This window comes from Pipistrellus kuhlii, unplaced genomic scaffold (assembly GCF_014108245.1).
Source record: "Pipistrellus kuhlii isolate mPipKuh1 unplaced genomic scaffold, mPipKuh1.p scaffold_m20_p_8, whole genome shotgun sequence".
Lineage (NCBI taxonomy): Eukaryota > Metazoa > Chordata > Mammalia > Chiroptera > Vespertilionidae > Pipistrellus > Pipistrellus kuhlii.
The window spans coordinates 25,323,185-25,342,664 of NW_023425584.1; the positions used below are offsets into that span (position 1 = coordinate 25,323,185).

Below are 19,480 nucleotides of genomic sequence, written 5' to 3' on the forward strand. Positions count from 1 at the left end.
GTGTTGCGCTCGGCGGAGGCTCTCTAGGCTGCAGGTCTGCGACTCGATAGCCGGAAGTCATCCGAGCTGAGGCTGTGCCCACGGCCACCCAGCCCAGGCATCAGTTCTGTCCAGTTTGAATCCAGCAATGGCCGAACGTGCGGCGCTGGAGGAACTGGTGCGGCTTCAGGGAGAGCACGTGCGGGAGCTGAAGCTGCAGAAGGCCAGCGCGGAGCAGGTGCGACCCGAGCGGCCGGGGAGGGGCCCAAGCAAGGCCCGGGAGGACTTAGGGCCGGAGTGGTCGGTAGAGGACTGGGATGTGAGGGAGAAGGGTTCCAGCTGGTAGGGAGGAGGACGAACTAGGTGGTGAGGTAGCCGGGGAGGACTCGAGAGAAGCAAAGGTAGGCCGGGGAGAGAGATCTGTTCCAGGTCCTGATGGAGGGATGCTGAATGAATGGTTGAAGGGGGGAAGGTGAGCTGCAGACGTGACAACCCAGCGCCTACTGTTCCTCCACAGATCGAGGAGGAGGTGTCACAACTACTCAAACTGAAGGCACAGCTGGGCCCTGATGAAGGGAAACACAAGTTTGTGCTCAAGACCCCCAAGGTAAGTATCATTCCTTTAGGGAGCCCATGAGAGGGTCCCTAGTTACACACACACACGGACGTATATGCCTGATTCCCTGAACCAGGTCGCTGAGAATTATCTGAAATGCTGGTGCCAGGCTGGATTGGACTCTACCTGAGTCATTGTGGGATGGCAAAGTGATGCCAGAAACTAAGCCAGCGAGGTGCTAAGGGGAGTATGTCTGTCTGCTACTCCTTCTTTCATTCAGTAAATACTTGAGTGTTAACTATGTGCCAAGCATTGTACAAACCAATGAGTATAGCATGGTGAACAAATATAGCTTGCTTTTACGGAGCTTACCTTCTGCCGAAGGAAACAGATTTAATGCAAATAGTCCCGCACATGGGAATGTCATTACACACTGTGATCAATGACATAAAGAAATACTAAGGATGCTCTAAGAAAAATATGGGAGAACTGGGGAGACTGAGAAAGTTCACTGTAATGATATCCTAACTGACCGAACAGAGGAGTGGGAGATACTAGAGGGAAGGGTATGAGGAAAATAGATGCAGGTAGAGTATGGAAACCCTGAAGCAAGAAAGAACTTTGGTAGTTTCCAAGAACTAGAAGAGACCTGTATGACTAGACCCAAACTAGAGGAGAGTAGAATGAGGGTGGAGGTTCCTAGCTCAGCTTCCAGGATTTCAGTTCAGATGCCACTTTCTGTAACTTCTATAAAGAGAACTATTTGCCCCTTCCTCTGGGTTCCCTTGCACTTCACATATATCTCTGTTTTTGCATTTATTGCTGCCCTTTAGTGATTCACATAGTCTATCGTCGATGAGAGGCTGAGACAAGGTTACATGGGACCAAATAGGTCTTCAGTGAATGTATGTGAGAGGGGAGGTGGTCTGTCCTCCTTATGTTGAGGTGTCTCCTTTTAAGGTTAATTCTTTGCGTCCTAAATTCATTGAGCTCCTCCTCATTTCACAGGTTAAGGAGACAGTGTAAAATCCCAAGGCAGTGATTATCAATAGTTATTCAAACTATTAGGTGAAAAGATAAATGGGGAATTTATGAAAGATCAAACTGGCCTCACTTAAACGCAATGATTAATCCTAACATCACTAAAAGTAGGACAGTGAGACATCCTCCTTATGTGATGCAATACGATGTACACAGCCCCACCTATGAAGTATTCTTGCCAAGAAAAACTGAACCTGAATCTAATCAGGTCTTCAGACCTAACTACCAGTTTACCTGAAATATGGGAGATGGTCGAATATGTTAAATGACACATTGAGTATATTGTTAACTAAATCTAGAATGGGGACAATTCCTTAGGACAAAAGGACTCAGTTTCCTCAACAAATAAATGACATTCTAAAAAATATTTTTATTGATTTTTTACAGAGAGGAATAGAGAGTTAGAAACATCAATGAGAGAGAATCATCAATCAACTGCCTCTTGCACACCCCCCACTGGGGATATACCCGCAACCAAGGTACAGGCCCCTGATCGGAATCGAACCCAGGACCCTTCAGTCTGCAGGCCGACGCTCTATCCACTGAGCCAAACCGGTGTCGGCATAAATGACATATTTTTAAAAAGAGAAGGAGCCCAGCTGGTGTGGCTCAGCGGCTGAGTGTGGACCAAGAGGTTGCTGGTTCAATTCCGGGTCAGGAAACATGCCCGAGTTGCTGCTCGATCCCCAGTAGGATTGATGCTTCTTTTTCATTGATGTTTCTCTCTATCCCTCTCCCTTCTCTCTAAAAATCAATAAAAATATTTTTTTAAAAAAAGAAAACTGTTGTAGATTAAATAGACATCAGCTATTTCAACCAAATACAATGCATAGATTTCATTTAGAATCTGATTCAAACAAGCCAACCATAAAAAGATATTGAGGCAATCAGGGAAAGTTAAACATAGATTGGGCATTAAGATAATATTAAAGGGCCCTAACAGGTTTGACTCAGTGAATAGAGTGTTGGTCTGCGGACTCAAGGGTCCCAGGTTCGATTCTGGTCAAGGGCATGTACCTTGGTTGCGGGCATATCCCCAGTAGGGGGTGTGCAAGAGGCAGCTGGTCAATGTTTCTCTCTCATCGATGTTTCTAGCTCTCTATCCCTCTCCCCTCCTCTCTGTAAAAAATCAATAAAATATATATTTTTTAAAAAATTAAATGGAACTTAGAAGGGTGATAGCAAATGTGTGTGGTGATTAATAGGGAATTGTACTTGTTTTACAACTTGGTGGCCTGTAGGAAAGTTGAAATTTGCATTTGTCATCACTGCGGTCATGCTTTTATATTCATAGATCTTATTGTGTTTGTTTGTTTGTTTGTTTGTTTGTTAAAATCCCCTCCTGGTTCTTCGGCTGATTTTGACTCCAAGGGCACAAGAGATTACAATCCCCGGCAGATGGCAGTTCGGGAGAAGGTGTTCGATACAATCATCAGCTGCTTCAAACGCCACGGTGCAGAAGTAATTGATACACCTGTGTTTGAACTAAAGGTGAGAGGAGGGTAAGAAATTGCATGGTGGGAGAACGGGTGTGTGAACAGCAAAAGGATTACAAGAGAGTGACACCCAAAGGTCTCTCTCCTGTTACGGACAAAGACCAGTATTTTCTCCAGTGGGAAAGGGGGTGGGGCTGGCTTAGAGGAAGAGGTCCTGCTTTTTATTTACCTGGTTTTGGCCAGCGGCTTTCAAAAGAGAACCCTTCTAGCCTTAGCTGGTTTGGCTCAGTGGATAGAGCATTGGTTTGTGTTCTGAAGGGTCCCAGGTTCGATTCCAGTCAAGGGCACATGCCTGACTTTCAGGCTCAATCCTCAGTGAGGGCCGTGCAGGAGGCAACCAATCAATGATTCTCTCTCATCACTGATGTTTCTATCTCTTCCTCTCCCTTCCTCTCTGAAATCAATAAAATATATATTAAAAAAATAAAGGGGGGGGGGAGAACCCTTCTTAAGAGTGGAAGTTGTTTCGACTTCCATATATTGGATTCCATGGCACCTATATTGAGATGTTTTCTAGATACATACAAACCATACGTATAAAGTATAAATGTGCAACCAGTCTCTTATTGATTGACTCTGATATTGTGTCCACCTCTTTAATAAATAAAAAAACACACTCTCTCTGCTTAAACCTCCAGTGACTCCCATTGCATAAAATTGAAACCCTTTATTCAGGCTTACTAGGCTCTACTTGATCTGGCCACTGCCTACCTTTCCCGCCTCATCTCATGCTGTTCTTCTCCTTGCTCACTATGCTTCTTTGGTCTTCTTTCTATTCCTGGAACGTACTAACTGTGTTCTGGCTCAGGGCCTTTGTTCTCATTCTTCCCTTTCTTACCTAACTCCATCTTCCCCTAGCTCTTTGCTTGATTTTAATTTCAGATTAAATTAGAGATGGCAAGCCCTGGATAGGTAGCTCGGTTGATTAGAACATTATTCTGATGCACCAAGGTTGCAGGCACATAAGAGAATCAACCAATGAATGCATAAATAAGTGGAATGACAAATATATATATAATGTGTGTGTGTATATCAAATCAATTTTTTAAAAATACTGATATATTGATGTTTTAAAGAAGTTAGAAATTGCAGATTTTATCTTCAGATCGCAGCTTAAAATGCCATTCCTCCAGTAATTCTCTGCAACTACCCTGCCTGAAGTAGTCCTTATGTATCATAGCAAGTAGTTTGGTTTTCTTTAGAGCACGTATCACTATCTGAAATTATCTGTTAATGTTTTCTTGCATTAGTGTATTGCTTGTTTCTTCTCACTAGTATAGAAGACCATGAGGACATAGAGTGCTTTTGTCTTATTCAAGAACAGACATCTGGCCCTAGCCAGTTTGGCTCAGTGGCTAGAGCATCGGCCTGTGGACTGAAGAGTCCCATGTTCAATTTTGACCTAAGGCACATGCCTGGGTTGCGGGGTCAACCCCAGTAGGGGATGTGCAGGAGGTAACCGACCAATGATTCTCTCTCATCATTGATGTTCTATCTCTTTCTCTCTTTTTCTTTGAAATCAATATATATATATATATATATATATATATATATATATATACACATACATATATTCTTTTCTTTTTTAATGAATTTAAAAAAATATATATTTTTTTGACTTTTTACAGAGAGGACGGGAGAGAGAGAGAGTTAGAAACATCGATCAGCTGCCTCTTGCACACCCCCTACAGGGGATATGCCCGAAACCAAGGTACCTGCCCTTGACTGGAATCGAACCTGGGACCCTTGAGTCCCCAGGCCGATGCTCTATCCACTGAGCCAAACCCGTTTCGGCTATTCTTTTCTTTTTTAAAGAACAGACATATGTGGTGGGGCATTTATCTGCAGGTTAAATTCGTAGAAATGGAATTGCTGGGCCAAAAGATTGTACTCATTTATGTTTTTACCAACTGTATTGGTTTTTTAGGGTTGCCATGACAAAGTATCATACACTGGGTGGCTTCAGAAACATAGACTTATTGTCTGGAGGCTAGAAGTATGAGGTGTCAGCAGTGTTGTTTCTTTTTGAAACCGCGAAAGGACGATCTGTTCCAGGACGCTCCATGGCTTGTAGATAGTGTCTTTTCCCTGTGTCTTCACAGCATCTTCCCTCTGTGTCCACATTTCCTCTTTTTATAAGGACACCAGTTACATTGAATTAGGGCCCACCCTAATGACTTCATTTTAGCTTAATTACCTCTAAAGACCCTATCTCCAAATACAGTCACATTTTGAGGTTACTAGGGGAAAGGACTTTAAAGTATGAATTTTGTGGAGTTCACAGTTCAGCCTATAAGGCTAATGTGTGAGTGTTTCTGCTTCTACACACAGGGACTTTTCAAGCTTTTTAAACTTTGGCAACTAGTAGGTGAAATAAGTTATCATCTTGTTGAACATATTACAGGGCGAGGACTGCTTTTGACATTGTTCAGATCTCAGGTGTCATAAAAACTTTTATGTTTGTTGCTCTAATAACCCACTCCTAGTTTACCCTCAGAAAAAAAATATATGTTCCCAAATATATTTATTGAGTTGTTATTTAACATATTAAAGAATTGGAATAACCTAAACACCTAACAGTGTAATCCTAGGAAGGAATACAGAGCTGCTTCTCACTGGAATATTATGCTTTTAAAAATAAAATCTCAGCTGTCACAAAATGGAAATAGTGACGAGCAGAAAACAAAATCAGTTTCCTTTTTTTCTTAATCCTCACCTGAGAATATTTTCCCATTGGTTTTTAGAGATATGGGAAAGACAGAGAAATATCAATGTGAGAGAAACACATCAATTGGTTGCCTCCTGTATGAGCCTGGACCAGGTGCCCTGCAACCAAGGTACCTGCCCTTGACCTGGAATCGAACCCAGGACCCTTCAGTCCACAGACTGACACTCTATCTGCTTAGCCAAACTAGCTAGGACTCCTTTTGATTATAACTAAACTAAATACGTGAGTCATTGGGATAGAGAGCAGAGGAAATATAGACAGGTGGATTTTTGTTTTCAAAACTTCCTTTTAAATTGTATTTATCATTGTGACCACATTTCTTTGTTTTCTTCAGGAAACACTGACTGGAAAGTACGGGGAAGACTCTAAGCTTATCTATGACCTGAAAGACCAGGGTGGGGAGCTGCTGTCCCTTCGCTATGACCTCACTGTATCTTTCTAACTGTGGGCTCTTGGCACTGTGGATTGATTGGTCTTCCCCGGGCGGGGCCTGATTCTCGCTCAGGTTCAGGGACAGCGAGCATGAGTGGGATCAAATATGACGCCTCTGGGTAATTATTTCTCTAAACCAGGGGCAGGACTTTGGCTAAACAGAACATAGCCTTAGAAGTTTTCTGAAATCTGAGTGAGACCTAGTTAGGGCCCAGTTTTAACTCTACCAGCAGTGCTCTGGTTCCAGAATACCTCTCCCCTTCTCTGCCCAGTGGACAGAGTTCTTAATTGACCAACAGCATTTCCTCTGTCTCCAAGGTAGGCCAGAAAATCATCTGCCCAGAGATCCCACACGGGGGCCCTTTTTCTGCTCCCTGACCCATGTGCCAGCCCCTGAGCCCATGGTGGAAACACTACCGAAGTGAAAGGAGTCTTAATCTTTTTGAGACGTCAGCTGCCCCTTATGTTCATAAAGTTGTTTTTTGTTTTGTTTGTTTTGTTTTGTTTTTGTTCAGAACAGCTATTAATCTTACGGGTGTTGGCTTCACCTGCACAGAGAGGGGCTGGACCTTGTTTCTGTTGGTGATGATAATCAACTTCCAGACTGTGCTAGGAGGGGCTCTCTCCTTAACTCTTGTCACCAGGTTCCTTTTGCTCGGTATTTGGCAATGAATAAACTGACCAACATTAAACGCTACCACATAGCAAAGGTATATCGGCGGGATAACCCAGCCATGACCCGTGGCCGATACCGGGAATTCTACCAGTGTGTGAGTATGGGGGTAACTTGGCCCTCCCTCAAGCCTGTGCAATCTACTGAGCACTCACGGTGTCCTGAGCAATCTGGGGGCCCCAGATAATGCTAACTCTTAGGTTTCTTTGGTATTTTCCCATAGCTTTCATAAAGGGGAGGGGAGAACAGAGGTCATTCTCCCCATTTTATAGATGAGTAAATTTGATTCTCAGCAGAACGAAGAGATCATAGGGATAAGAAAGGCCAAGTCAGCACTAAAACTCCTGGTCCAGTGCTCTTCATATTAAATCACAGAGATAGGATCAGAGTCAAGGATGAGCAAATTGGATTTGAGGGATGAAATAATCCAGACCGGTGGGCAGAGCTTCTGAATAAATAGAGAAAATGACAAGGACTAGGGCTGTATAGTTGCCCTCCAGTGGTTGGAGGAAATAGCAAAAGCAGATGAATGAGATGATAAAGGAATAGTCCCATAGATGGAAAAGAAACCAGAACTAGTGAAAGACCCAAGAATGCTGGGGTTTTCCTCTGGACTAATGATAAGAGAATGAAAAAAGCGGTCTATGCGTAAGTGCAAACTGGCCTTTCAGAGAGAGCAAGAGGAGAGCTTCCCCAAGGACCCCTCTGAAGAAACCCCCAGGACCTCTCCCTCTCTCCCTGCAGGATTTTGACATTGCTGGGCAATTTGACCCCATGATCCCTGATGCAGAGTGCCTGAAGATCATGTGTGAGATCCTGAGTTCACTTCAGATCGGGGACTTCCTGGTCAAGGTCAGAACTGGACAAGGCTGGGAGGGAAAGTTAGGCCTGGTCTCTCCCGGGAGAAGGTCTTCGTGCAGAGGGACCAGTAGCCTAAGTGGCCAGAGCTATGAAGGGCCACGTAAAGAGATGCTTTGGGTCCCTCCAGGTGAACGATCGGCGCATCCTAGACGGGATGTTTGCCGTCTGTGGGGTTCCTGATAGCAAGTTCCGTACCATCTGCTCGTCAGTGGACAAGCTGGACAAGGTAACGACCGGAACAGCTGGCTCCTTTATTCCCAGACCCCACCCTGCCTGGAGAAATGGAAAACAACAGGAAGGGGGGCGGGACTGCCTCTGTGCCCACCAGGGGGAAATTAGCCTGAGGATGGAGGTTGAAGGGCAGTTTCTGCCCCACGACTGCCCCCTGAGGAGGGCCCGTACTTGTTCTGTGGTGGGGAAGGTGCCTGAGGGTCCCTGACCGCTCTGTCTGCCCAGGTGCCCTGGGAGGAGGTAAAGAATGAGATGGTGGGAGAGAAGGGCCTCGCACCGGAGGTGGCTGACCGCATTGGGGACTACGTCCAGCAGCATGGTGAGGAATGAACCTCCTCGCCATCAGCATCCCACTGCCCTCAATCCTAAAGCTGGAGCTCTTCTCTGTGTGTGTGTGTGTGTGTGTGTGTGTGAGAGAGAGAGAGAGAGAAAGAGAATGGGGGAGAGACAAAGAAGTGGGAAGTGGGCGGGGAGTGGGGGGAACACACATACATGTACAGTCCAGGCAAAAAGATAGACCCCCTACTTTTTTCTTCCGATCAGTCATTCTTGCTTGCAAATCTGTCTCCCAGGTGGGGTGTCCCTGGTGGAACAGCTGCTCCAGGATCCTAAACTGTCTCAAAACAAGCAGGCCTTGGAAGGCCTGGGAGACCTGAAGCTGCTGTTTGAGTACTTGGCCCTGTTTGGCATTGCTGACAAGGCGAGTCGGGCTGGGGGTGGAGCCCTCGCTGTGCTCCGGGGCTTCAAGTCCTTGACCCTCACCTGGTACTGACATGCTCTTGTCCCCACAGATCTCCTTCGACCTGAGCCTTGCTCGGGGGCTGGACTACTACACCGGAGTGATCTATGAGGCGGTGCTGCTCCAGACGGCAGCCCAGGCAGGGGAAGAGCCCCTGGGTGTGGGCAGCGTGGCCGCTGGAGGGCGCTACGATGGGCTGGTGGGCATGTTTGACCCCAAAGGGCGCAAGGTGCCGTGCGTGGGACTCAGCGTTGGTGTGGAGCGGATCTTCTCCATCGTGGAGCAGAGGCTAGAGGTGAGTACCAGACGGTCCGGGCAGGCGTGGCAGCTGAGCTGCCTTCTTTGATCCCCCGGGGGGTCACTTTGGGCAAGGAGCATCTTTACGGAGAAATGGAAAAAAGACGGACACTACCACATAGACTCCCACCCCATTATAGGACAGCTTTATGGATTTCTGATCATTCTTTTTTCACAAAATATCTTGTTCTGGGTCCCTTCTTCCCTCAGAGCTGTCAGGAACCTAGGCCGGTAAAATTTTTACAACAGCCTTTTGAAAGTAGCTACTTTTACTATCTTTAGAGAACTAAAGATTTCAGGTTTAATACCCCAAAGTGATGGTTCTTAAGTGACAGAGTCCATTTGAATCCAGGCAGTCTAACTGCAAAGTCCTGTCCCTAACCATGCTGTGATAGTCTGGGGCCCTGAGATCCCTAAGATGGCTGTCCTGACTCTAGCATCAAGAGGAACACCAGGCCTAAACCGGTTTGGCTCAGTGGACAGTGGATAGAGCGTCGGCCTGTAGACTGAAAAGTCCCCGGTTCGATTCCAGTTAAGGGCACATGCCTGCATTGTGGGTTCAATCCCCAGTTGAGGGTGTGCAGGAGGCAGCCAATAGATGATTCTCTCTCATAATTGATGTTCCTCTCTTCCTCTTCCTTTCTCTCTGAAATCAATAAAAATATTGGGGGGGGAGGGGAGAAAGAAAGAAACCCTGGAACCATCTCTCCCACTTGAGAGAGAGAGAGAGGGAGGGAGAGAGAGGGCCCTAACCGGTTTGGTTCAGTGGATAGGAAAAGGTCCCAGGTTCGATTCCAGTCAAGGGCATGTACCTTGGTTGCTCAGTAGGAGGTGTGCAGGAGGCAGCTGATCGATGTTTCTAACTCTCTATCCCTCTTCCTTCCTCTGTAAAAAATAAATAAAATATTAAAAAATAAAATAAAAAGAGAGTAACACCAGGGAAGCCCCTCATGGCCTCACGTGCACCTTTGTTGCTGCTGCTCTTAACTGTCCGGCTGCATTTCACCCCCTGGAGAAAGCTCTGCCGGTAGCTGTTCCATCCTTTTCTCTGGGTGGAAACCACCCGTTTCCCAATTAAGGTCACTTTCTGATAGGCATCTTATGTTGTAAGAACTATGGAAAAAGTTTTCCAGCTGAAACCGGTTTGGCTCAGTGGGTAGAGCGTCAGCCTGTGGACTGAAGGGTCCCAGGTTCGATTTCAGTCAAGGGCATGTACCTTGGTTGCGGGCACATCTCTAGTGTGGGGTGTGCAGAAGGCAGCTGATCGATTTTTCTCTCATTGATGTTTCTAACTCTATCCCTCTATTCCTCTCTGTAATAAATCAATAAAATATATATTTTTTAAAAAGACAAGGGGCAGCAGCAGCACCCTCCTACCCGATGAGCTGTACCCTCGACTGGCAGGTAGTAAGTGGGAACTAGAACTGCTAGGGCTGACTGGCTGATTGGATTTCCTGGTGGGCTCACAGTATCGCTTCTGTGTCACTGTTCTTGTGGGCCCTTAAGGTAGATGGAAACAAGCAAGAAGTTTCTTTTTTTTTTCTCCCTCTAAACCAAGCCCGCTTTATTGGAAATGCCCACATGCCACAAATGTTCGTGAAAATACCAAGATGTAGTTTAACACACACCCAGGGGCGGGCGCGGCAGACGGACAGTGTCCCCGACAGGTATTTAGCACCTGGTCACACACAGGTGGACCCACAGCCAGCCAGCCCCGGGGAGACCGCGGGGCTCAGCTGTCTGGTCAGTCACGCTGACGGGCAGTGGTGGGAGGCACGGCTGTGCCAGGGCTGGCAGTGCCCGAGGCCTGCAGGGTGTCACATTGTCTGTGCGCCCACCTGTGCCCTCCCGCAGGGGGCACAGCAGGGGCCGACAAGCAAGAAGTTTCTATAAATAAGCTACCTTTGCCCTTGCCCTAGGTCAGTGGTCGGCAAACTGCAGTTGATTAATGAGTTTGCCAACCACTGCCCTAGGTAATTGATCCTGGCATGTCAGATGTACAAGCTAGTCAGTTTATTTATTTTTTAAATATGTTTTTATTTATGTCAGAGAAAAAGGAAGAGGGAGGGAGGGAGAGAAATAGAGAATCATTGATTGACTGCCTCCTGCTTGAAACCTGGGCATGTGCCCTGACTGGGAATTGAACTGTGATCCCTCCTGGTTCATATATCAATGCTCAACCACTGAGCCACACTGGCCGGGCCCAGTCAATTTACTTCTTCTGGCATCTCAGAACTACCTTATGCCCAGGCGCTGCCTGAGAAGACTGGACCCCCCCCCCCCCCCCCCCCCCCCCCCCCCGATGGAGCTGGCAGAGTTGGGCTTGGTCTCAGGATCCTGACAAGGGCCTGCTCTCTTCACTCTTTGAAGGTGTTAAAAGGGCTAGCCCAGCTCTGACTTTTCTCTGCACCTTTCCCAGGCACTGGAGGAGAAGGTTCGGACTACAGAGACGCAGGTGCTTGTGGCATCCGCACAGAAGAAGCTGCTAGAGGAGAGGCTGAAGCTGGTCTCAGAGCTGTGGGATGCTGGGATCAAGGTACTGGAGGCAAGCCCCCGCGTGGCAGCAAACGGGAGTGCAGGGCACAGACTAAACGCAAGCTCACCCCGCTAGTCTGCGATTTCCCGGGGCGGAACTCAGAGCGAGGTGGCAGGTTGGGCCCCAGGAGGTTGACCCTGAGGGATGCAGAAGCCAGCCTTCACCTTCTGCCCGGGTCCCCGCAGGCTGAGCTGCTTTACAAGAAAAACCCCAAGTTACTGAACCAGCTGCAGTACTGTGAGGAGGCGGGCATCCCGCTAGTGGCCATCATCGGGGAGCAGGAGCTCAAGGACGGGGTCGTCAAGCTCCGTGCGGTGGCCAGCAGAGAGGAGGTGAGTAGGCGGGCAGGAAGGCTGAGGGAGAGGGAATGGATGCCATTTCAGCAGGCCGATGCCCAGTCCAGTACACTCTTGTAAGGGCTTTTAACCTGCTATTAGGATCCTGGTAGGGTAAGACATCCACCCGACAAGCCCCCTGTGTCTCTGGCTCCCCCAAGAAGCACTGTCCACCCTGGGTTCCTGCTCTCAGCTGAGCCAAACCTGTTGACCAGAGGAAGGAGTGGGCATGACACAGGGAGCAGTGGAATGGAAGCTGCTCATATCACTTTCTCCCCCATCCCCGCCAGGTGGATGTCCGAAGAGAAGACCTTGTGAAGGAAATCAAGAGGAGAACAAGCCAGCCCCCTTGCATCTGCTGAATGGAGCAAACTCTCAGAGGAAAGCGGACGGGCACTATTTAAGGCAAAGACAAAACTCTGCATATATCCTTCCACCTCTTCGCACGCTTCCAGTGGGAAACCTGAAGAGTGGTCAAAACAGAGACTTTTTATTTTTATTATTATTTTATTGATAATCACAGGTCATTTTACTGTGCCATTTCCATAGGAAGCCCTGGGAGCTCAGTCCCGCCTGGCTCCTAGGCTACAAGGACCAGGCCGAACTGGCCTTCTCTGCAGGGCCCCACACAGGAGGAGGCACTGCTCCCCACAACCCGTTGCCAAAGGTGCAATAAAATATCTCAACCACTGGTGCCCTGTCTGTGTCGCTAGAGCCAAGGCCTTCCTTCCCTGGCAGTCTGACCGCTCTGGCGGTGGGAAATGGGGAGAAAGACTTACAGCAGGCTCCTGCCCCGGGGTGAAGGGTGCCCCCTGCGTCCTTCTTCTTCCGTGGGTGTGCGGCCATCCCTTAGGGGCCAAGTCTGCCTGGGAACTCGCCCACCAGGGTTTCCAGCTTTCACCTGAGGGTCTCGGCGCACGTGCGGCGGATCCTCCCACCCCCCCGGGGGGCGGGGTCGCGCTCGGAGCCAATGCGGGCTGGGGAGGTGGAGGGGCAGGGAAGCTTCCAGAGGCAGGTAGGGAGGAGGTTATAAAGGGGAGCACCGCCACGCCGACGCCGGAGCCATGCAGTCCAAGCGGGAGTACGAGGTGGGTGTCTGCCAGCGAGGGGCGAGGGCGAGCACCCCCTGTGCGGGGAGCGGGGCCCCCGGAGCACCGGGCGAGGTGGGGGCGGGCGCGGCCATCCGCCATTCCGACCCGGCCTTTCCCCGCCAGCTGTGGTGTGAGAGGGTGAACCCGGAGAACAAGGCGGCGCTGGAGGCCTGGGTCAGGGAGACGGGTGTCCGCCTGGTGCAAGTGAACGGGCAGAGGAAGTACGGCGGGCCGCCCCCAGGTACGCCTGCTGGGGCGCCGCGCCGGCCCGGACCAGCCCCTTGGCCTTGGGGGAGGCGGCCGCTCCGAGTCTCCGTAATCAGAAGCCCCAACTCCCCGCTCACCCCTCCCCCAGCAGGCGCGCCCGCCCCCTCGAAGGTCCAAGGAGCCAGTGGAAGGTGCGCTTCCTCTGTGCCAGCCCCATTTTAATTTAATCACCCAATTAAGCCAACGACTCGGGGCACGGTGGTTGTACCCATTTCCCAGATGCGCGCTCACATGATATCCCTCCTTCCCCCCCCCCCCCCGCCCCGGATTCCTGGGCCCAAACCCGGGACATCCCGGTGGGTGACGGTGCCTCCCCCACCCTGCCCCCTCCCCCAGGCTGGGTGGGCAGCCCGCCGCCGCCGGGCTCGGAGGTGTTCATCGGCCGGCTGCCCCAGGACGTGTACGAGCACCAGCTGATCCCGCTGTTCCAGCGCGCCGGCCGCCTCTACGAGTTCCGCCTGATGATGACCTTCAGCGGCCTGAACCGCGGCTTCGCCTACGCCCGCTACTGCTCGCGGCGCGGCGCCCAGGCCGCCATCGCCGCGCTGCACAACCACCCGCTGCGGCCCGCCTGCCCGCTGCTCGTGTGCCTCAGCACCGAGAAGTGCGAGCTGAGCGTGGACGGGCTGCCGCGCGCCCTGACCCGCCGCGCGCTGCTGCTGGCGCTGCAGCCGCTGGGGCCGGGCCTCCAGGAGGCGCTGCTGCTGCCCAGCCCCGGCCTGGCGCTCACGCAGATGGCGCTGCTCAAGTTCAGCTCGCACCGCGCGGCGGCCATGGCCAAGAAGGCGCTGATGGAAGGTAGGGGTAAGAGGCTGCTGGGGGCCGCTGGTTGGAGCAACGGTATTCTGCCAGGAACTTGACCTCTCCACTTGTCCGTAGGGCCGGCAAAGTAGAAAGATCTTACGGTCAAGAATGCCCGAATTCGCATCTTTATACTATTTATTTGAACTCAGCTTTTAACATTTCCAATGGTACTATACCACTTACCTAAACTCAGTTGCCACCCTCAACATTCCAATGAAAACTATAGTGCTCTCTCTCTAGGGAAGATTGTCTTCAAAGAAGGGGACTTGCCCGAGGCAGTCCTGCTGAGACTGCCGTCTGTTGTGAGAACTAAGCTGAATACTTAGCACATTCCTTGATTCTTGGCAAGTATTCACAGCAAAGGTTAGTTTTATGGTGATGCAGTGAAGACAGCATCAGATCAGTACTCTCCAAGAAAATTTAGAAGGTAGCTGTTACTGCACCCTTTTTACAAACACAATGAAGCCTTATTTATTTTGCCAGAGGTCACACCACCTGGTAATTGTGTGACTTGATTCCTAAGGACTCACAGGGGCTGGGGCTTGGGTGCAGGGCTAAGACCTGTCCTTGTCTCTGCCTCTCTCCTACAGGGCAGTCCCGCCTCTGTGGAGAGCAGGTGACTGTGGAGTGGCTCAAGCCAGACGTGAAGCAGCGACTTCGCCAGCAGCTTGCCGGGCCCTCGCTGAAGTGCTTACAGCCAGAAGGCAGCGGGTTGGCCCTCGCTAGGGACAAGCTAGCGTCCCAAGGGGCTCGAACTGCCTTGCAGCTGCTGTGCCAACGGATGAAGCTGGGTAGCCCAGTGTTCCTCACCAAGTGCCTGGGCACGGGCCCTGCTGGCTGGCACCACTTCTGGTACCAGGTGGTGATCCCTGGGCATCCAGTGCCCTTCAGTGGCTTCATCTGGGTTGTGCTCAACATGGGAGGGCAGGATGGGCACGAGGTGGCCAAGGATGCCGTGTCTGCACGGCTGCTGGAGACGCTGAGTGAGTCTGGGGCCAGCCTCTTCTCCTCGGCGGGGGCAGTGAGCGAGCCTGGGGCCAGCGTCCTGTGGCCTGCTGGAGCTGAGGCGGGTACCATGGTGAAGCAGTAACCCCATCCTCTACAGGCTGCCTGAACAAGTAGGCAGAGCCTGTGTCAGTCCCCAACCCAGCAGGTCTGGGCAGCCACCATCTGATCCCCCAAAACGGGAGGAGCATGGGCCCTGCCCTAGTCCTGACACAGCCTCCCAGCTGGGGCACAGCCCCAGCGCGCTCGCTCGGAGACAACTCAGATCTGGCTAAGTTGTAGTGAGGGACCTTGCCCTCTCCCCCACAGCCCAGAGGCCTTTCTCTGTGTGACACACACACACACTGTCTCCTCCCACAGCTTAGTATGACTCTCTTTTTCTTGATTTGTCTTTGATTTTATTTGGGGGATGGCTGAGCCAAAGGGTCAGAAACCTGCCTTTTGTCCCCACCACTTGGCATTTTGGTTCTGGTGTATGTGTACTGTTGGTTTGTTTTTCTATGCTGGTTGTATTTATATTAAAGCCCTGGTTGGTATACACCTGTGTCTGTGCCATCTTGCCCCAGCTGTGGGCTTGTCTCACACCAGTAGAGCGAGCAGCTCTGCCTCCCCACAGCCCTGAGCCTCTCTTTGCCCATCTCCTTGTGCCGTCCAAGTCCAAGAGGGTGTGATAAACTCATAGCCTCTGGGGATCCAGCCCAGGAAGCAAGACTTGACCAGTGAGGACCTGTTTTGAGATCCACCTCATCCCCTCAGTCACTATCATCCTCGCTCTCCTCTTCCTCCTTCTCCTCTTCCTCTTCCCTCAGTCCTGCAAAGAAGTCATCGGTGCTCCAAGCCTTGCTACTCAGTGCCCGAAGGGGCCCTCCCTTTTTTTTGCGCCGACGGTAATCATCCACCACCACAGCCCGCAGCTGGGCCATGTCCCAGAATTTGAGGCACTGGTCATGGCCACTGCTGGCCAGGAAGCGGCCGCAGTGGGAGAGGGCCAGCTGCTCCACGGGCTCCCCGGCATGCTGGCCCACCGTGCCCACCACTCGGTTCGGCAGGATGTTCACAGCCCTGGGCGGAGAGAAGAGAGTGTTGGGTTTGGGCTGGTTGGGCCTACCCTTCCTGAGCCCTGTGCCCCTAAGGGCCCAGCTTCTCTCACCTGATGACTCCATCCGTGGACCCCGTGCACAGCAGACTGTCAGTGACCGGAACCATGCAATCAATGGACTCGGCTCTCAGGGCAAAGCGGTCGCTTGTGGCCCCAAAGCCATTCCAGTTGAAGAGATAGATGGTGCCTTCACTGGAGCCACAGGCCACCTTCCTCCCACACTGCAGGGAGACCGGATAAGCCATGTTTGTAGAGCTATGTCAGATCAAGTCCCTGCCCCCCTCCCTCCCCAACCCGCCATACCCCGCTGTACTTTCATGATTGTGACCGAGGTCAGGTCTCCAGACTGAGGTTCTGAAAGCAGCTCAAACCGGCGTCGCTTAATATTGAAGACACCAAGGCAGCCGTCTCCACTACAGAGGAAGCAGAGTAGCCGGCTCGGCCAGTGGCTCCCAGTGAGGGAGACGTTTAGCTCGGAAGGCAGCGTTGAGGACGTACCTGGCTGTCAGCAGCAGCTTCTTGGCTGGGTCCAGAGCCATGTCAGCAATGTACTCCTCGTGTTGCCGCATGTCCATTAAGGGGCCTTCCTTCCGCTGGTCCCAGAGCCGAATGCCACCGGTGTCATCCCCGGTGGCCAGAACATTCATATCCACTAGCAGCAGACTGTTGATAGGGGCGCTAGACACAGATGCAGTTGTTCTTAGGGCATCTTTGTCCAGGACGGAGCTACACGCCCTTACCCCCGCCTCCACACATTCGGCTCCCCTTACCCATGAGCCTTGGAAATGCGTCTTTCCAGTCGGCCCTGCTCCACATCGAGAACGTGAATGGCTTTGTCCTTGGAGACCGTAACAAGTTCTGGGGTGGGGGGGGAAGGTGCCCAGGTCATGGTATTGCTCACTGCACCCCTCTCACCTTCACACCGCTGCCTGCCTTCCCTGATACTCACTCTGCCCATCTTCAGAGAAGGTCACGGCTCGGCAGGACTTGAGGTGGTGACCAGAGGACCAGAGCTCCTTGGTTTCTCCCTCTTGACAGGAGTAGGAAAAGCTGGAGAGAGATGGAGAGTGAGTGACCCCAGACCCTGCCTGGGATGCACGGAGTGTACCAACTAGTCAACCTTCCACCTACCTAGGAGTTCCTGCTCGTACACCACCTACCAAGGAGCTTCCCGTCCCATTGTCAATGAGCTTCAAATATTTGGAAGTCTTTTCTCATTTGATAGACATTTGCTTGCAAATTCATTGTGACATCACCCCATCACTCTTAAATCATCCTTGCAAGCCCCAGCCTGGGGACAGTTTGGGTATGGACCACTCTGAAGGCCCAGAAATATTTGTTAAATTAATGACAGAAGGGCAGCCCCAGAAGTTGGAAATGTAAAAATTAATAAACAGGGATCTTGTACTCCAGTTCTGTCGCTAGAGATCCAAAATTAATTCTGGCACATTGTGACTACAAAGAGCTACGATCAAAATGCAGGTGGAACAGAGAAGCAACAGCCTTAAACTCAGCAAGGCAAGCACCTGTGCAGAGTATCCTCCGAGCAGACCCTCCAAAGCAGCCCAGTGAATTAAGTGCCTCATTGTGAGTTCCGAGTGGGCAGACTGGGTCTACTTAATTGCTCTATCCCAGTGCCTAGCATGAAAAGGCTGCTTGATAAACACTTTTTTTTTTTTTCAGTAAATGAGACAAGCATTCAAATAACTATACAAACTTATGTTTGACTACAAACCATTATGAAGTTTATGAGGAAAAGACATCTGGTGCCAAGACAGCACCTAATAAATAATCTAATTTAGTCAGGAGCTGGGGAAAGAGTGAAGACATGCTGAGAACTTGGAGATAAGAAGGACAAGCGAGGGGAAAGGAGCTGAGGCTTCCAGATACATTAGAAAGGTAGGGATGAATGAGCACAGAAAGCAAAGGGGAAAGCGAGCAAGGGCCAGAGGGTCAATCCGTTTAGACTTAATCCTAAAAGCAAAGGTAAATTATTGAAGGGTTTTAATCAGGGGTGAGGGGGTCGGATTTGTGTTTTCAAAAGATCAATTATAGCAAAGCGCAACAGAAGGAGAGGGACCTGTTGGGCTTGTTTCGGGCTCAGTATAATCATCTGGTGGGAAATGGGGTCCTGAAAGCCTTCTTATCCTGCTGCTTACTGTCTCCGGACTCGGTCACATGACAGCCATTTCATCTTTCAGTTCTTTTTAAGAGATTTGTGTGCTCACTTGTTTAAAGCCGGCTGTTAATGAACGAATCAGACCAGATGAGCCTTGCCAGTTTTCTCTCCCAACACCCAACTCCACCCCAGGGAGGCATCCTGCCCCGCCCCGCCCCGCCCCGCGCTCACCACGGCCCGACCGGCGCGCACTCACACGAACACGTCCCCGTCCACGTCCCCCGCCGCCAGGAGCTCGCGGGACGGGTGGAACGCCAGCCCACTAGCCGGCGCTTCCAGAACGATGTCCTCAGGGGTGTCCCGGACCCGCGCCGGGGCTTCCGCGGAGTCGGAGTCCTCCTCGTCGCTCCTATCCTCCGTGGCCCTCTCCTCGCACGTGGGATCCATGCACCGGAGGGTTCCGGGCCGCGTTATCAGTGGATCAGCGGGCCCAAGCCCCGGTCACCAGGCCGGCGTGAGCAGCCCCGTGCACCGCTTCCGCTTGGAGGGGCGGGACCGGAAGTGGCGCCGGGCGTCTCCGTAACCAGGAAAAGGCGGGTCTCCGCAGCTGGGGTGGGCGGGGCGGACTCTAGGGGCCAGGCCCCTGAGGTTCTTAACGTTCCTCTGTTGACATCACTGCTACCTAGACCAGCTAGATGGCCGAAGACCATCAATCTCCTCTTTATTCGCATTTCTCCTTTCCCCTTATCCTGACAACCCCCCTGTCAACTTAAGAAACATGCAAATTTATAGAGAATTTTTTAGTTTATTTGAGCCAAACTGAGGAAATACAAAGGGAAGCAAGATATCAACTCCTCTAAGAATAACAATTTTGCAGCTTCTTTTATGCACTTGAAATTAAGGAGGTCACCCAGTGCTATTTCCTCCTCACTCCAGTGAACAGAGGCTCTCTCCCAGGCCCTTTCCTGGGCTCCCTGTTGTCACACTCCTGTGGGCCTGAGCTTGACCAGGGCCCACCTCCTTGGAGATGTTCAGGAGACTAGTGCTGTTTCTTCCCAGCAAGCCTAGAATCACCCCAGGAACAAACCAAACTCGGGCAAACTTGGTGCAGGTCTGGGAGCACCCTGACCTGGGCCCCTGGAACTGAGTCAGTGTGCCACCTCCCCTGAAGTCATTGTGTCATTCAGCCCG

General features: G+C 51.1%; 3 protein-coding genes across 5 annotated transcripts; 2 read left to right on the plus strand and 1 right to left on the minus strand.

Annotated features, from left to right (window-relative positions):
* Window positions 1-47: 47 nt before the first annotated feature.
* HARS1 (histidyl-tRNA synthetase 1) lies at window positions 48-12,597 on the plus strand. 2 transcript variants are annotated; one of them, XM_036424679.2, is made up of 13 exons: window positions 51-217; window positions 497-586; window positions 2,948-3,067; window positions 6,135-6,230; window positions 6,877-7,002; window positions 7,650-7,757; window positions 7,894-7,992; window positions 8,223-8,316; window positions 8,570-8,697; window positions 8,789-9,031; window positions 11,453-11,569; window positions 11,755-11,901; window positions 12,195-12,597. In XM_036424679.2, exons 1-13 carry the CDS (start codon window positions 128-130, stop codon window positions 12,264-12,266), a joined length of 1,530 nt encoding a protein of 509 aa, XP_036280572.1. In that variant the 5' UTR covers window positions 51-127; the 3' UTR covers window positions 12,267-12,597. The 2 variants fall into 2 exon arrangements, with proteins under 2 accessions (XP_036280575.1, XP_036280572.1); XM_036424682.2 differs by lacking the exon at window positions 11,755-11,901 and having other exon boundaries at window positions 48-217.
* WDR55 (WD repeat domain 55) lies at window positions 12,404-18,849 on the minus strand. The gene is made up of 7 exons (XM_036424692.2): window positions 18,546-18,849; window positions 17,120-17,220; window positions 16,941-17,028; window positions 16,669-16,848; window positions 16,484-16,583; window positions 16,222-16,391; window positions 12,404-16,133 (listed from the first exon to the last, which is right to left on the minus strand). Exons 1-7 carry the CDS (start codon window positions 18,734-18,736, stop codon window positions 15,824-15,826), a joined length of 1,140 nt encoding a protein of 379 aa, XP_036280585.1. The 5' UTR covers window positions 18,737-18,849; the 3' UTR covers window positions 12,404-15,823.
* On the plus strand, window positions 12,860-15,609 carry DND1 (DND microRNA-mediated repression inhibitor 1). 2 transcript variants are annotated; one of them, XM_036424699.2, is made up of 4 exons: window positions 12,860-12,992; window positions 13,119-13,236; window positions 13,599-14,060; window positions 14,657-15,609. In XM_036424699.2, exons 1-4 carry the CDS (start codon window positions 12,969-12,971, stop codon window positions 15,154-15,156), a joined length of 1,104 nt encoding a protein of 367 aa, XP_036280592.1. In that variant the 5' UTR covers window positions 12,860-12,968; the 3' UTR covers window positions 15,157-15,609. The 2 variants fall into 2 exon arrangements, with proteins under 2 accessions (XP_036280592.1, XP_045432444.1); XM_045576488.1 differs by having other exon boundaries at window positions 12,969-13,236.
* Window positions 18,850-19,480: the final 631 nt, after the last annotated feature.

Bases quoted from the DNA above. Each gene is read 5' to 3' on its own strand.
- WDR55 (XM_036424692.2), bottom strand. From the start codon at position 18,736: ATGGATCCCACGTGCGAGGAGAGGGCCACGGAGGATAGGAGCGACGAG. The intron at 17,221-18,545 runs GTGAGTGCGCGC...ATCTCTCTCCAG, and splicing joins GTGGACGGGGACGTGTTCGT to CTTTTCCTACTCCTGTCAAG. The intron at 16,134-16,221 runs GTGAGAGAAGCT...CTCTCCGCCCAG, and splicing joins TCCACGGATGGAGTCATCAG to GGCTGTGAACATCCTGCCGA.
- DND1 (XM_045576488.1), top strand. From the start codon at position 12,969: ATGCAGTCCAAGCGGGAGTACGAGGTGGGTGTCTGCCAGCGAGGGGCG. The intron at 13,237-13,598 runs GTACGCCTGCTG...CCCCTCCCCCAG, and splicing joins GTACGGCGGGCCGCCCCCAG to GCTGGGTGGGCAGCCCGCCG. The intron at 14,061-14,656 runs GTAGGGGTAAGA...TCTCTCCTACAG, and splicing joins CAAGAAGGCGCTGATGGAAG to GGCAGTCCCGCCTCTGTGGA.
- HARS1 (XM_036424679.2), top strand. From the start codon at position 128: ATGGCCGAACGTGCGGCGCTGGAGGAACTGGTGCGGCTTCAGGGAGAG. The intron at 8,317-8,569 runs GTGAGGAATGAA...TCTGTCTCCCAG, and splicing joins GGACTACGTCCAGCAGCATG to GTGGGGTGTCCCTGGTGGAA. The intron at 9,032-11,452 runs GTGAGTACCAGA...CACCTTTCCCAG, and splicing joins TCGTGGAGCAGAGGCTAGAG to GCACTGGAGGAGAAGGTTCG.